At 43.5% G+C, this 15,103-nt stretch overlaps 1 protein-coding gene across 16 annotated transcripts in view; it reads left to right on the top strand.

Moving 5' to 3' along the window:
• AFF1 (AF4/FMR2 family member 1) overlaps window positions 1-15,103 on the top strand; it is a 263,840-nt gene that overhangs the window by 227,552 nt on the left and 21,185 nt on the right. For all 16 annotated transcript variants that reach the window (XR_006201829.1, XR_006201830.1, XR_006201832.1 and 13 more), the window contains 5 exons: window positions 9,186-9,289; window positions 10,282-10,525; window positions 11,206-11,297; window positions 11,487-11,547; window positions 14,843-14,979. Coding sequence is in view for 12 of the 16 variants with exons in the window: in XM_042935959.1 (XP_042791893.1) it covers window positions 9,186-9,289; window positions 10,282-10,525; window positions 11,206-11,297; window positions 11,487-11,547; window positions 14,843-14,979 (638 nt within the window). In the remaining 4 variants the exon portion in view is untranslated. The remainder of the gene's footprint in view (window positions 1-9,185; window positions 9,290-10,281; window positions 10,526-11,205; window positions 11,298-11,486; window positions 11,548-14,842; window positions 14,980-15,103) is intronic.

Genomic DNA, 15,103 nt, shown 5'->3' with positions numbered 1-15,103 from the left:
TTCCTGCTGACAAGGGATAAAAAGTTTTAACACTCTCACAAGTCCACCAAAACCTTCTTACTCAGTTGTGGAAATTGAGCTAAGAATAACAGAGGACAAAAAGATCATGAAGCCTGCTGTCCTGTCTGTGATTTGACCAGTTACTCCACTAGGTTAAAAATATAACATGACTTTATCAAATAGCGAAGGGTGACTGTTTTCTCCAGAAGCTGGTTGAATGAGACCTGAGGGTGTGCATTACCACCATAACCGCAGCCGGCAAGTCAAGCGGGGTGGGATCCAGTGCCGATTGGTGGTGCTGTTTCAGCTAGAAGGGGGCATGTCCCAGGTCAGAAAACCCTTAAAACGGTATGTGTATGTGTTGAAGGTGTAAAACTTCACGGATAAAATTGTGATGGTTCTGGGTAGGAAAAAGGTGCCTGCATCTCATACCCATGAGAAAGGTTCAGAAATATACTCCTTCACCTCCCCTTCCTCCTGGGAAATCTTTTAATCACTTAACCTCCAGCCACCATGATCTCATCTAGTCTCCAGTGACCCTTCTGCGGTAGCTGGAGTGGGGAGAAATACTGGCTTCTAAAATACTTACTAACCCAGTGTGGATGTTAGAAATGGAGGCTCCCCCAGACAGTTCTTAGCCCTGTCCATACCCCAGCACAAAACTAGAAGCATCGCTTGCAGCTCCATAAAGGGAAACTCAGCTCTCCCTGTTGAGGATATGAGCTGTGCACTCTAAAAGCCATTCCCAGCCCTTGGCCTTGCTCCACCGGGGCAGCTAATTGATCTCTTTGTTTAGAGGATGGAGAAATAATGACCCCCCCTCCCCCCCATCTTAGTCAGATGCATGCTTTCTTGGGTGTTCGGCAGGCGGCAGAGAGAACTGCCCCTAGGAACAGTTTGCCTCTCTGCTGTGGTACTGATAGGATCGGGGTCTGAACCAATGTGATGGTCACCAGGGAGCCTTTGATGCTGATGGCAAGGTTTGTGTCCCCCTCCCTTCCTCCCTCCATTGGTGTTTCCTAAATCCTAATGTCTAGTGGAGCTGGGGACCACTGGAGCAGAGCCATACCACAGGGCCAAGATTGTACAAAGTTAGTTCTTTGGATTGAGAAGTACCTCCTGTGTGCTACTTTTCAACATCATGGATCTAGGCAGTGAGGAATTCCTTACCTAACGGATATCACTAGTTACAAGCTTTCAGATGAATAAACTTAAAAATAATTCAGCTGTATACTTATTTCATGATCAGAGAATCATGATCCTTTGTTTTTATACCTGTTGTGTTCCAGGTAGTATGAATATTGGTCATAGGAACCTGAGATCCTTCCCTTTGCAGGCGGGCTTCCCCCTTTGCTGTTGAGACCCCATTGACTCCCTTTGTTCAGGGCAGCGTGACTGTGGCCTTTCCCATAGTGTAGCTGCTCCTCCGGCATGTGGGGTTGGACCCCAAGGCAGGCAGGACTGTTCTTGTTTTAAGACTGAGCGCTTTTCCACAAATTTGGATGGTGAAAATTTGTTCATTGCCTTCATTTTAAGTGGGAGCACTAGAAAAAGCTGTCTGCGGAAGTAATGAGAGCAGTTTGAAGAATGTACCTTATCCTTCACATTAGTGAAGTTTAGCTTTTCTTTTGTATTTTCTTTTCATTTTTTTAGGTAGGCTCCATGTCCAACATGGGGCTTGAACTCATGACCCTGAGATTGAGTCACATGCTCGACTGGACTGAGCCAGTGAGGTGCCCCTGAAATTTAGTTTTTCATTTAAATTCAGTGTGTTCCTTTCCTGATGCAAAATTTGGCAACTATTTTCAGAGTGTTAATGGACCCTTAAAGCCACTGTAGGCTTAAAATTGTGAGAAGATAATCCTAAAGACTTACAGTGGATGACAGTAGCTGTGATGAAGCTGTCAGATATGGCACCTGAAAGAGTGGGCAAGGAGCAGTTTGTGAGGAGAAGTGGAGAAAATTAGGGGAAACACGCATGACTTGACCGAGTGCTCCTTACATAAACTACAGAATTTCATCAACTTGATTACAGTTTAGGATTTAGGGGGCGCGCCTGGGTGGCTCAGTCGGTTGAGCATCCGACTTCAGCTCAGGTCATCATCTCCCGGTTCATAGTTCGAGCCCTGCATCAGGCTCTGTGCTGTCAACGCAGAGCCCGCTTTGGATCCTCTGTCCCCCTCTGTGTGCTCCTGCCCTGCTCATGCTCTCTCTCAAAAATAAATAAAACATTAAAAACAAAAAGAACTAGAATTTAAAACACAACTTATGGGGCGCCTGGGTGGCTCAGTCGGTTGGGCGTCCGACTTCAGCTCAGGTCACGATCTCGCGGTCCGTGAGTTCGAGCCCCGCGTCAGGCTCTGGGCTGATGGCTCAGAGTCTGGAGCCTGCTTCCGATTCTGTGTCTCCCTCTCTCTCTGCCCCTCCCCCGTTCATGCTGTGTCTCTCTCTGTCTCAAAAATAAATAAAATGTTAAAAAAAAAACAAAACGCAACTTATGTTTTCATTTATATAATTTGTAAACCAAGTTTATGTTGCTCAGACTTGGAAGAAAAATGAAAGTCAGGAAGCACAATATAAGAAATACAACCAGTCTAGTGCAATTGAGAGTATTTAACAACATACTTAACACGCACAAAGCTCCATGCGTGAGTTAAGCGTTATTCTAGGCACTTTTGTTGACAGTATCTCATTTAATTTCAGTCATTGTATAGATCATTTTTCAAATGAAATGTCAGCATGTCCTAACCATGGTGTAGACATATGTCTGAACAAGGAGGCATATTCATTCAAGCCTGTCTTTTCCTTTCTCTTAATAGCTGCTTTACGGACCAAGAAGCTTTGGCATTTTGTGAAATACAATTTCAGAGCTATCATTTATGTCAGTTTTGGAGAATGGGTAAATGAAGTTAGGGGATGTAGTGCATTTTTATTGCTTCAGGATGGTTGGTTCAGTCCCTTCGTTCTCTCCAAGATCTGTCTTTCCTTAAACTACCTATTGAGATCAACATTCCCAGTTACTCTTCTTCAACATCAAGGGTTTGAAAAGTCATCCCTATAAAGAAACTAGAAGTTTCCTCAAGTCACTGATATCTAATTACTTCATGCCTTGTTAGTTACTCTGCATCATGACCATGTGAGTGTGGTGTGAAGACTGTCTTAAACCATTCTTTTTTTTTTTTTTTTTTTTTTAATTTTTTTAACGTTTTATTTATTTTTGAGACAGAGAGAGACAGAGCATGAACGGGGGAGGGGCAGAGAGAGAGGGAGACACAGAATCGGAAGCAGGCTCCAGGCTCTGAGCCATCAGCCCAGAGCCTGACGCGGGGCTCGAACTCACAGACCGCGAGATCGTGACCTGAGCTGAAGTCGGACGCTTAACCGACTGAGCCACCCAGGCGCCCCTCTTAAACCATTCTTAATGCCTGTGTATTTCCTCACCAAAAAGAAGGGCCAAAGGTGGGCTAATTTTCCTTGTCTGTCGTACTTATCCCAGTGAATGTAAGCTGTCTTCTCCGTAAGTCCCTGCCCTCGTTCTCGGTGCTGATTGGACCACTGTGTCGTCGTCTTAGTGAACTTTGTGCAAAGGCACATCCCAGAAAGTCCCTGGATTGCCCAGAAGATTCTCCACTCTTCCCACCCCCAGGTGCTTGCCAAGCTCCTTTGCTTTCCTGAGGGAGAGGACAGTCTGGTAGTTTGAGTGCTGAGACACTGTGGGTTCCTTGTTCAGCTGCCCCCTTTTCTAGATGAGATCCAGGACGGCTCTAACATCGCTTGGCTGCTTAGCAACCAGTGGGTCTGGAGCTCACATGTGCTGACCCCTTCCAGTCCAGCAGTGCTCTTATCTTTCACACCTGATGGGGGTTTCTTTTTGTACACAGGTGTCTGGTGGGGGGATTACTGGAGAGAGGCACAAGGTTACAGCTCAAGGGCAGTGTACGGACACTGACAGAGTGTCATCCCTGGCCCAGTCCCTGCATTGTCCCTGCTCCTGCCACTCCAGTGCTCCCCCCACACCCTTCTACATCAGTTTCCCTTTCAGATGCCCCTCATCTCTCCCTGCCATAGCAAAGCTTGTGGTAGACCATCTTTCTACCTGTTAGAAACTTTATGGCCTAAAGCTGTCTTCATGTTCCCTCTGCCACCTTTGGGTACATAGATGGTGAGCCAGATGCTGGGGTGGGCATGAGGCTGCCCTGGGGGTGTTCTTTTTCAGGAACCAGCTTGGCCCAGCACAGTCCCCATCTCTTCCTTGTATGGTCTTCATGCTTGCCCTTCCACTGGACTCTGTAGGTGGAGCGCCATTTGGCAGATAATCCTTGGCCGCCTGACCCACCGGGTTAAGAAAAGCAAACAAGTCAGTTAGGAACCAGTCTTCAGCCAGCAGCCTCCTTTTGTTGTAGATATAGGCCCTGTTTGAGATGCTTATCCTTCTAGAAAAAGAGAACTTCTGAAGCCCAGACCTTAGACAAGGGTTCCTTGTAAGGGGGGGTGATCTGTGAATAGGCCAAAGGGCAAAGGAGACGTCTTTTTCCTCTTGAAGACGGAGTGCATCGCTCTTGTCTCATTTTCTTTTTCTTTTTTTTTTTTTCTTTTCTCTCTCTCTTTTTTTTTTTTTTACATTTATTTATTTTTGAGAAACAGAGTGAGACAAAGCGTGAGTGGGGGAGGGGCAAAGAGAGGAGACACAGAATCCGAAGCAGGCTCCAGGCTCTGAGCAAGCGGTCAGCACGGAGCCTGTTGCGGCGCTCGAACCCACGAACTGTGAGATCATGACCTGAACTGAAGTCGACGCTCAACCGACTGAGCCACCCAGGTGCCCCTTGTCTCATTTTCAAATGGCTTCATGTCCCAGGAAAATCTTAAGAACTCCTTGCCTCCTTTTCAGTCTTGGAATTCAAGTGTGCATTTCCTGCCACTCAGTATTGCTTGGCTCCCTGTTTAATGGCCCTTTCCTAAATCCACCCCCTGAGACTTGTCTTGCAGTCCTGTTTCCAGGGGCTTCAGCTGTGCCGTCAGCTGCTAAACTTGCTTTCTGTGCCACCGGACAAATACTTACTCTGGGGAAGCCTCTGTGACTGTTCCAGACAGAGGATGACAGGGTTCCAAGTGCATAGTGTACAGAAATACTAACCTCAAGCCCACAGGTTTGAACTCAGGCAAGGAAAATCACCAGAAGGGGAATGTTGCTTTATTTGGTTTAATGGCTTACTTTCTACCAGCTTAAAGAATATTATCAGCTTGTAAGTTCTACACATCAATATAATCAGTATATTATTCCAGTAAGTGCCAACACAGTTGTTAAATGCTTGTGTTGAAGTTATTGTGTGGTAACTTCTTGGGGTTTTTTGGCTGTTCTCTTGAGTCGCTGATTGGCGCAAGCCAGGGTTATGTCCGGTCTGTGAGGATTGACTCATTATGAATCTTATTTTCATGTGTGGTGTATAAGGTCTGCCACTTTGGTTTTATAGTCCTAAGCAGGATGAAGATCTATAAACAAAAATTAACTCACATTCCACCTCTGGGGTTTGGTGGTTTTGTTTGTTTGTTTGTTTTGTTTTTAAGGAAGTAACCTTGTGGACAGTTTATGCCTAATTTTGCCTTGGGAATTTACCCTAAATGTCATTAATTGCCTGGAAACACCTTCCACTGGAAAAAGTATGTATTACTAACCACTCCACGTGCAAGTTAATATCTGTATATTTTAGCAAATTCTGTGACTTTCCAAAGATAAATCTCCCATCTTCTTGCACTGTTTGCTTGCCAACTTTCTAGCCTTTAATCTAAAACTCAGGAGAATTCATTGGGTCCACTGGTGGCAGAGACTCTTGGGCACAAGTAGGTTCATTTGTTTTTTTACTATTTATTTATTTTTGGAAGAGAGCTAAAGCACAAGCAGGGTAGGGGCAGAGAGAGAGAGAGAGATTGAGAGGGAGAGAGAGAGAACCCCAAGCAGGCTCTACACTGTCAGCACAGAGCCCAGTGCGGGGCTTGAGCTCACAAACTGTGAGATCATGACCCGAGCTGAAATCAAGAGCCGGCCACTTAACTGACTGAGCCACCCCCATGCCCCAGGCATAAGTAGGTTCTTAACTGACAAGGAGGATAGTAGGGTTCTATTTTAACCCAGTCATTCCCAATTTGCTCTCTTTTCTCTGCCAACATGGACTATCTCTCAAGTGTTACCATTATGAATTGTTGAATGGGGATCCATGTGCTGGGCAGAATCCCAGGAGGCTTCTCCTGGCATGTGCCAGTGCCTTTCATTTCTTCTGAATTGTGCTCCTGAATTCTGCTGCTGGCCTGTGTTTAATGTCACAGGAGAAACGGCTGTGCCTTTTAGATGTAGCTATTCATTTACATCACGTTATCTCCTTACTAGGTCCCCCGAGATACTTTTTCTCCAATATTCTGTAATAAATAGTTATATTTTTGAGCAGCTGGTTTGTTTTTTTATCTTATTTAGCCTGTACATTTTATTATTCCTTCTTTGCATTAGCTAATTGGAAGTTCAGAGCCCAGTTTGCAGATTGGCTCTTGAGAACTGTAGCACAGCACTGTCCACTAGAAATACAATGTAAACCACATATGTAATTTAAAATGTTCTAGTAGCCACATTAAAAATATAAAAAGCCTCACCCAGGTGACTCAGTCCTTTGAGTGTCCAACTCTCGATTTTTAGCTCAGGTCATGATCCCAGGGTCATGGGATCAAGCCCCACATCAGGCTCCATGCTGAATATGGAGTGTGCTTAAGGTTCTCTCCATCTCTCTCTCTCTCTCTCTCTCTCTTTCTGCTCCTCTTCCCTGCTCTCTTTCTCTCTAATAAAAAAAAAATATATATATATATATATATATATATGCACACACACATACACATATATATATGTACATAATATATGTAGCACCAAAAAAAAAAAAAAAAACAGTGAAAATAGTTAAAAAAAAAAAAAAAAAAAACAACCTGTATATCTGTTTTTGAGAAAGGTATCATGCAGGGGTAGGGGATCAGAGAGAAAGAGAACCCCACGCAAGCTCCTTGTTTTTAGCACAGGGCCTGACATGGGGCTCAATCTCACAAACTGTGAGATCAAGACCTGAGCCGAAACCAAGATTCAGATGCTTAACTGACAGAGCCACCCAGGTGCCCCCACAGTGAAAATAATTTAAAAATTTTTATTTAATCCAGTATGTCCAAAACATCACTACTTCATTGTTTAGTCAATATAAAAATAATTACATTTCTCATTTTTGCACTGTCTTTGAAGTTAATCACTTTGGACTACCCATGTCCAGGTTCTTTCTAGATGCTGTCTGGGGGCTGTCCAGAGTGTGCAGGTCCCACAGAATCAGCCTCCAGGAAGGTAAAGGCTTTCCCTTGGATTTAAGTTCTCTTCTATATCCATATTTACCCTTTTTAATAATCTCACTTGTACATACACCAAGAGATTAAAAACCTGTTACCTTTTCTAAGCCCCTTTGGTCAATTTTGGAACAGGAAATAAAACTGTTTTTCCAAAGGAGATAGGAAGGGCTGAATGCATGTATACACTTAGGCACATTTGTTTGCAGAATGTCTGGAGGAGGAAGGGTATGTTTTTCCTCTTTCCCCATCTTTTGATCAGGGTCAGGCTGTTAGGGTCGGGGCAGAGCTTGAGCCTACACCTCTTAATTTATTCATTTTTCTTGGAGAAATTCAGGGAATGAAGGAGAGACTGTGGTGAAAACCAGGGCCTCCCACAATCAGTTAATATGAAGAATGTTTTTTTCCTTTAAGGCTTTGAGAGAGGATCTTAGGTTTTTTCGGGATTGTCCTAGTTTCACTGGCCGTGTCCCACATTTCTCTTGGTGAACTGACAGTGGGAGGAGTTTGGTTCTAAATGTGTATCAGAATTAAGAAGGACCTCCCACCTGTCACTTCACTGCTGCTTACTGTTCTTCCCACAGAGTGGTCATGTGAGTCCAGACCAGTGGGAAGGAAGCCATTGCGAAGTCACTCGGTCTGTGTTAGACTTGCTGTGAACTTGGTCTGCATGTTGATAAATGAAGAAAGACTTTGCCATAAAGAATTCTTTGCTCTCTTAGCGATTACATATAGTTTATCTTGTACTTTAGTTGGTATAAATGTGTTTTTGCGATTACGTGCGTCTCTGTAGAATTAAATATCTGTTTTGCTCATCACTCTTCTCTCAAATTATACTTATCCTTCAGTTTTTTCAAATTTTTTGAAAAATAAAAACATGTGTCCCCATATCTATGTAGAGAAATATAGGGGCGCCTGGGTGGCTTAGTCGGTTGAGCGTCTGACTTCGGCTCAGGTCATGATGTCACAGTCCGTGAGTTCGAGCCCCGTGTCGGGCTCTGTGCTGACAGCTCAGAGCCTGGAGCCTGCTTCAGATTCTGTGTCTCCCTCTCTCTCTGCCCTGCTCATGCTCTCTCTCTGTCTCAAAAATAAATAAAAACATTAAAAAAGAGAAATATAAAAACAGTCTTTAAAAAAGGGAGATGTCTGGGTGGCTCAGTCGGTTGAGCATCCAACTTTAGCTCAGGTCATGATCTCATGGTTCGTGAGTTCGAGCCCCTCATTGGGCTCACTGCTGTCAGCGCAGAGCCAGCTTTGGACCCTCTCTCTGCCCCTCCCCTGCTCGCGTGTGCGTTCTCTCTCTCTCTCTCTCTCTCTCTCTCTCTCTCTCTCTCTCTCTCTCTCTCTCAAAAATAAACATTAAAAAATTAAAAGTAATAAGAGAAAAAAATTAATAGGCGTCAAGTGGATGGTTCTTGTGAAAGAAAGGGAGATACCCTCATTCATAAAATCATCTTTTATTGCTGCGAATATGCGTGTTTTATTGATTCTTTTATGTTTAAAAAACTTCAGTAATTTGTTGAAGACCATCACTCTTGTCAGCTATTACTTAGACATCCTCCCTTTCCTAGGTGGGAAGAATACTCCTTCCTCAGGCAGAAATCTGTCTCAGTACAAACCTCATCAAATCTAGATTGTCTGTTTCCCTCCACCCCCCCCACCCCCCGCCCGACACACACATGGTGTAGGTACCTGTAAGTCTGCTGTGTGGTATAGATGTCGCCGAAAGTCTAATTACTGTCGTTACTTTGCCGTGTAGTCTTTTCTGTTTTGTCTGCATGACTGTGTTTATAACTGTGTACTTTGTTATGCTGCACTCATAGGGTGACACAGAGAAAGACCATGATAGCAAGAAAGCCAGACTGGAGAAAGAAACCAAGGCACAGCCATCATGTTCATCTTCCCACAAAGATTCTTCTAAAATAAAGTGAGTATAGAGATTAACAACAGCCTTGAAAGGTGATCAAGTCTTCCTGGGTCTTGACTGGGCAAAAACATTTCTCTCTTGCCGTAGGAGTGGATTAACACACACGTCCAGCTCAGATGTGCAGATAGGTTGGTTTGATGTTGCTTTTGTCCATGGAAAAGGACCTTTTAGGAATTAGCAATTCACTGAGCAGCAAACTTGGGTTTATCAAAGGCATTTTAACAGTGGAAAATCTCCAGAACTTCTGGAAACAACTTCTTTCTAAAAGCATTTTAAATAAAAACTAGAAAGGTGCTGCTATTACCCTACTCTTCAGAATTGGAAACCAAGGCACAGAGAGAGAAGGTGACTTGTCCGTAGTCACAGAATTCTTGAGAGATGGAACCAGCACTTGAACTCTGAGAGCCTCGGTTCAGCGCTCTTTCTTGAAGCAATTACTAGGAATGTACATGCCTGCTCACTATGTCTCTTGCTTTGGAGAGAGAGGGCCAAAGGGAAGGGGAGTAGTTCCAAGAAGGTATGAATATAGAAAGTAATTGTTATTCACTCTCTGGTTAAGTGAAGAAATCGCTTCCCAACAGGACTCCCAACAGGCAAAAGAAAGTGCATAGTGTCACTGGCTGGGAGCCAGCAGAGATTTGAGAGGGAGTCAGGGAGGGAGGGTGAAGGTGGCAGCTGGGCTTGCCCACTTGTCAGAGAAAAATACAGGTTGGGGAGTAGCTAATAAGACTAACTGGGTTAGGGGAGGTTAGGATCTCTGGCAGACTCTGCAAGCTTAGTGACAAATTCCACCACTTAATCCATTGTTCATAGATAGAACTAGATCTTTCAAAGGTACCAAAAGTCTCTGAAATTTGGCCTTTCTACAAGAATGGATTTCATGGTCTGATTTCTTAATTTTTGGTGTCAGCAGCCATTTATCTTACAACTAAAACTAAGTTATGTGGTTTGTGTTCTTCCTTAACTCAATTTTGAGTGATGTTTCTTTCCAGAACACCCAGGCCCTCCTCTGAGCCCTCAAAGAAGGAAATGCTTTCCCCCCAACTTGTGTCCTCCTCGTCCTCGTCCTCATCCTCCCAGAAGCCAGCCAAGCCTGCACAAAAGAGGCCAAAGCGGGAAGCGGACCAGGACCCTCCCCAAAGTGCCAGTAGTAGCAAGGGCAGCCACAAAGACTCCTCTGCTCCGAAGCACAGAAGAGTGGAGGGGAAGGGATCTGGAAGCTGTACAGAGCACAAAGTAAGCAAGGGTTGCTGGGACATAGGGAACGGAGTCCATCGATACATCTTTAAATTCCCAGTAAGAGAAGTTCCCAGTGGTGGTATTGCAGTGAGTTATTTGTGTTTAAAGTTCTACTTTTTAGAGGGAGAGTAAAAAGATGGTTAATATTCCATGTAAGTTTAGATGTCAGTCTATTCATCTTAAAGTGACTCAGAGGTTGAAAAATCAGAATCAGTTTTTGTGTTAATTTTCTCTCAGGTGATTTGCAATAAAAATTGGTTACTCTGGTTAGTTCTCGGTTTGGAAGTTTGATGTCAAATACTTTCACTATTGGTTATAATGGGACAAAATTAGCCACTTTTCAAATACAAGTCAAATACAGTTCTTCTCTTCCCACTAACCTGTGTGTGTGTGTGTGTGTGTGTGTGTGTGTGTGTGTGTATTGACTAAGAGAAAATGTTATGTTTAGCTTTGTTGAATATCTCTTCTGGACATTCTTGTCTTTTTAGTTCTCAATATAATCAGAACCTACAGTGTCAGTCGAATCTAGCCGGGAAAATGCTAAACCAAGCTAAACTGTGCAGTGCTTGATTTCATCTTTTTTGAACTACTATTTTGGTCTAATTTAGAGGGGTGGTACCTTTAGGTCAATGGTTTTAACTGTTGGAGTGTGATCTGTATGATGATTTTTTTTAAAGGGATCTTCTGGAGATACTGCAAATCCTTTTCTAGTGCCTTCTTTGCCAAATGGTAATTCTAAACCAGGGAAGCCTCCAGTGAAGCTTGACAGGTAAGACCCTGGATGCTCACCGCTCCTGCTTTTTTTTTTTACTTTCCCTCTGCCCCTTCTCTGCTGACTCCCTCCTCTGCCCTCTGTCTCCTCCCATTGCTTTCTACCCTCTTAGTCTTAAGTCTTCTTGCCCCCAGTAGTAATTTCTAGGTTCCTGTGACCCACCCCTGATCTTTGCTTCTCTTTCAGACAACAAGCAGATTTTCACATGAAGGAGGCCAAAAAGTTGAAGCAAAGAGCAGAGTTAATGGTCAGTTTGGCTCTTCTTCCCTTTGGTAGAATGTGTTCTGATAAGTTATCTGTAGTTTGCCATCTCACTGAACAGCGGGGGTGGGACGGGGATGGTGGGGGCAGGGCGAACATTGGCCACAGTGTAAGTGGGATCAACAGGGTCTTAAGGAACAAGGGGTAAGGGATTCTTAGTGAAATTATTTTCTCTGACTCGGTCTGAGCATGGGCAAATATACAGTGTACCTAGTGACAAGTTTTATATCTAAACGAATGGAAGTTAAATCCACCTGGTAGTGTTTGATTTAATTCATGAGTGCTTCCTTGTGCCACTGAATGAATTCTTTGGATGTGAAAGACAAGTTCTGCTATTGAAAGTCTATGAATTTATGTTCAGCCTGAAACATTTCAAAAGGTGAGATAGTCTGTTTGCCTCCAAAATTAAAACCTTTGAGATAGTAACCCGTGGGAATGCAGACCAAAGGCTGTTAGGTAAAATTTTAAGATGAAGGTAATGATTATACTGTTGGTAAATATGCTTTTTAAAAACGAGCTGTCTTGGGGCGCCTGGGTGGCTCAGTTGGTTAAGTGTATGACTTCGGTTCGGGTCATGATCTCATGGTTCATGAGTTCGAGTCCTGTGTCAGGCTCTGTGCTGACAGCTCAGAGCCTGGAGCCTGCTTCAGATTCTGTGTCTCCCTCTCTGTCTGCCCCTGCCCTACTCATGCTCTGTGTCTTTCTGTCTCAAAATAAAAAAACATTAAACAAATTAAAAGAAGAGCTCTCTTTACCCAGTGGCTGTTGGGACTTCTGGAAAGTGATGCTTTGTGCATGTGCAATTAAATGTGCTTTTACATTTCTGCTGTAGTATAATTAGATAATGTTTGCCCTTTGTTATGTTGAAACATCTGAGACTCTGGGCCTTTTGTTTAACGTATTCCCCAGACCTAAACCCCTGCCAATACCATATATTGAACCTTGTACCACATGGGAAGAACATGGGTTGCCTCTGTTCTCCCACATACAAACCGACCCACACATTCCAGAAGCCCTTGGGGATCGCAGTCGGACCAGGCCGTGGTGGCCACTGAGATCCTGGCCTGGTGCTCTTCAACCCCAACCTAGACATCTCTGCTTAGACTGACTGCCTAGGGAGGGCTGGACTGAGACCCTTTTATCAGCCCCGTTCACCAGGGCAGTATGTTTATCAAGTCCTTACTATGCTGGGTGCTGTAAGGGGATCAGAGACAAGCCTCTGTAGACCTATCTCCAAAGCTGCCCTGTCACTAGGATGGCCTGAGTCAGATTAAGATGTCCGACTCTGTACCAAATGACAGTGTTCTTCCAGTGTCTGCCTTCTAGCTCTCCAAAGTTGGTGCCAGAACTGTCAGAACCTTTTGCGTTTTGTAAAAGAGCAAATATTCAGCACTTTGTCAGCCGGTTATCTAAAATTTGTCTTGGCAGTGGATGCTTTCAGCGTCCCTTCATTACTAGATCCCTTCATTATTCAAACAGTAGTACAGGGAACTTTGTTTTTCTTTTGCTTTTTATTTATACAGTTGCACATCTTCTTTCTCCCTACCTAAGCTGTCCTTATATCCCCGGTTGCCCAGGATAGTCCTGATTTATACCTGTTGAATCTCATTTTAATAAATAACAGCTCATTTTGCTGTGAAAATATGCCAGTTTGGACAAAAACCTGAATGACCAGCCTCTTTGTAATTTTTTTTTTTGTAATATTTTAATGGCACAAGGTCTCAACTAGGTCCATTTTGGATTCCAAGGAGTTAAGCTCACAACTGAATATAGAGGGGTGTATTTTATCTCCACATTGGAGTCACTGTTGAGTAGGGAAGTGTGAATACTACTGCTGGAACACTGTCTCCGGAGCTCCACAGGAGCCGGCACAGGAATAGTTGCGTTAATGGCCTTAGAAAATAGTTACCTCTAAGACGCATCTTGTTTTGCTATAGTTTCTTTTGTGTATAGGCTAAGGCCAGTATAAATCTTGGAAATTCCGTGAAGGAGTTGGCATTGAATAAATAAATTTCAGGAGTTAAATTCTTACCAATGAAGCAAACCATTAAGCCTCTACTGCTGATTCACTGGAGCTTGCCACTTTGATCTTTATTCTTTCTGTCGCTAATTCTCTGAGCCTACCTGCTCTAGAAAAAGTATTTTAGAACCAAGTTATAAAAAAAAAAAAAAAAAACAAAAAACAAACTTCTTTAACGTTTATTTACTTTTGAGAGAGAGAGAGAGAGACAGCACAAGCCGGGGAGGAACAGAGACAGACAGGGAGACACAGAATTTGAAGCAGGCTCCAGGCTGTCAGCACAGAGCCCGATGTGGGCCTCAAACCCATGAACTGTGATATCATGACCTGAGCTAAAGTCAGACACTCAACCGACTGAGCCACAGAGGCGCCCCAGAACCAAGTTATTTTAAAAACTTAGTAGCCCCACACTATCTTTCTTTGCTGATATGTCACCATCTCCTTCCACTCCACTTGCATCTTCGCTGTTATTACTTCTTTTTGAACGTATCAGATCGAAAGCCTTGGCAGCAGCTACAAACTTGGAAATGTCATGTTAATCAGTTGCTCTTATGACATGTGGTGCAGATGCCAAGTGTAGAGAAAAGGCTGTGCTTATCACAGCCTCAGAGGAGCTGGCTTCGCTCCAGTGAGGGGGCATTAAGTGACACAGTATGCCTTCAGGTTTGGGTGACCACCGGTATCTGATTTCATTCATAGATTTCTGCTTGCCCTTTAAGGGACTCTGCAAGTTTATCCCTGCTAGCCTAGGGGATAGCCTTGTGCACTGAACCCTGACTTCCAGAGAAGATGGGATAATCTGTTTGGCTGTAAAATACATAAAACGATTATTATTAGACATAATATCTAAGATGCTCATAAACCGTAATGTTTTCTACTGCTTATAAGATAAACTTCAACACATAACAAAGATATTTATGTCTGCATCAGTCTAGATGTGTAGAAAAATCTATTTCCCAAGAAAATTATGTAATGAGTAATTGCACACTAACAGCAAGGGGACTTATTGCCTTGGTTTGAATATGTAGTTTAAGATTTTGAGAGAACAGTCTTAACAACATTATTTTCTTCTTCCTACCAAATTTTTGCTAAAAGAAAGTTTTCAGCGGGTCAGAGCCAGCAGGCTTTTTGGTTATCATTTTGAGTTCACGCTTTTCCCTGGCCGTAAGTAAACTAAGACAGTTGGAGGGAAATGAAGGTTAAAGAATGTGTTTGAGAAACTAAACAAAAGTCTAACAACGACCATGTTCTCCTCCTGCAGACAGACAAGGTTGGGAAGGCTTTTAAGTACTTGGAGGCCGCCTTGTCCTTTATCGAGTGTGGGATCGCCATGGAGTCGGAGAGCCCGGCGTCCCAGTCGGCTTACTCGGTGTACTCAGAAACCGTAGACCTCATTAAGTAAGTGCCCAGTCATTCTGCCATCTCCCTAAGTACTTCTCTTTCCTCTCCTTTATTGCTTTAATCCATTTGAACTTAGTATGAAGACAACTTAATAAAGGGGAGCCTTAAAAAAGTAACTGAT

Source organism: Panthera leo, chromosome B1 (genome assembly GCF_018350215.1).
Source record: "Panthera leo isolate Ple1 chromosome B1, P.leo_Ple1_pat1.1, whole genome shotgun sequence".
Classification (NCBI taxonomy): Eukaryota; Metazoa; Chordata; class Mammalia; order Carnivora; family Felidae; genus Panthera; species Panthera leo.
Note: the sequence above shows the minus strand (reverse complement) of the source record. Positions and strands in the feature narration are given on the sequence as shown.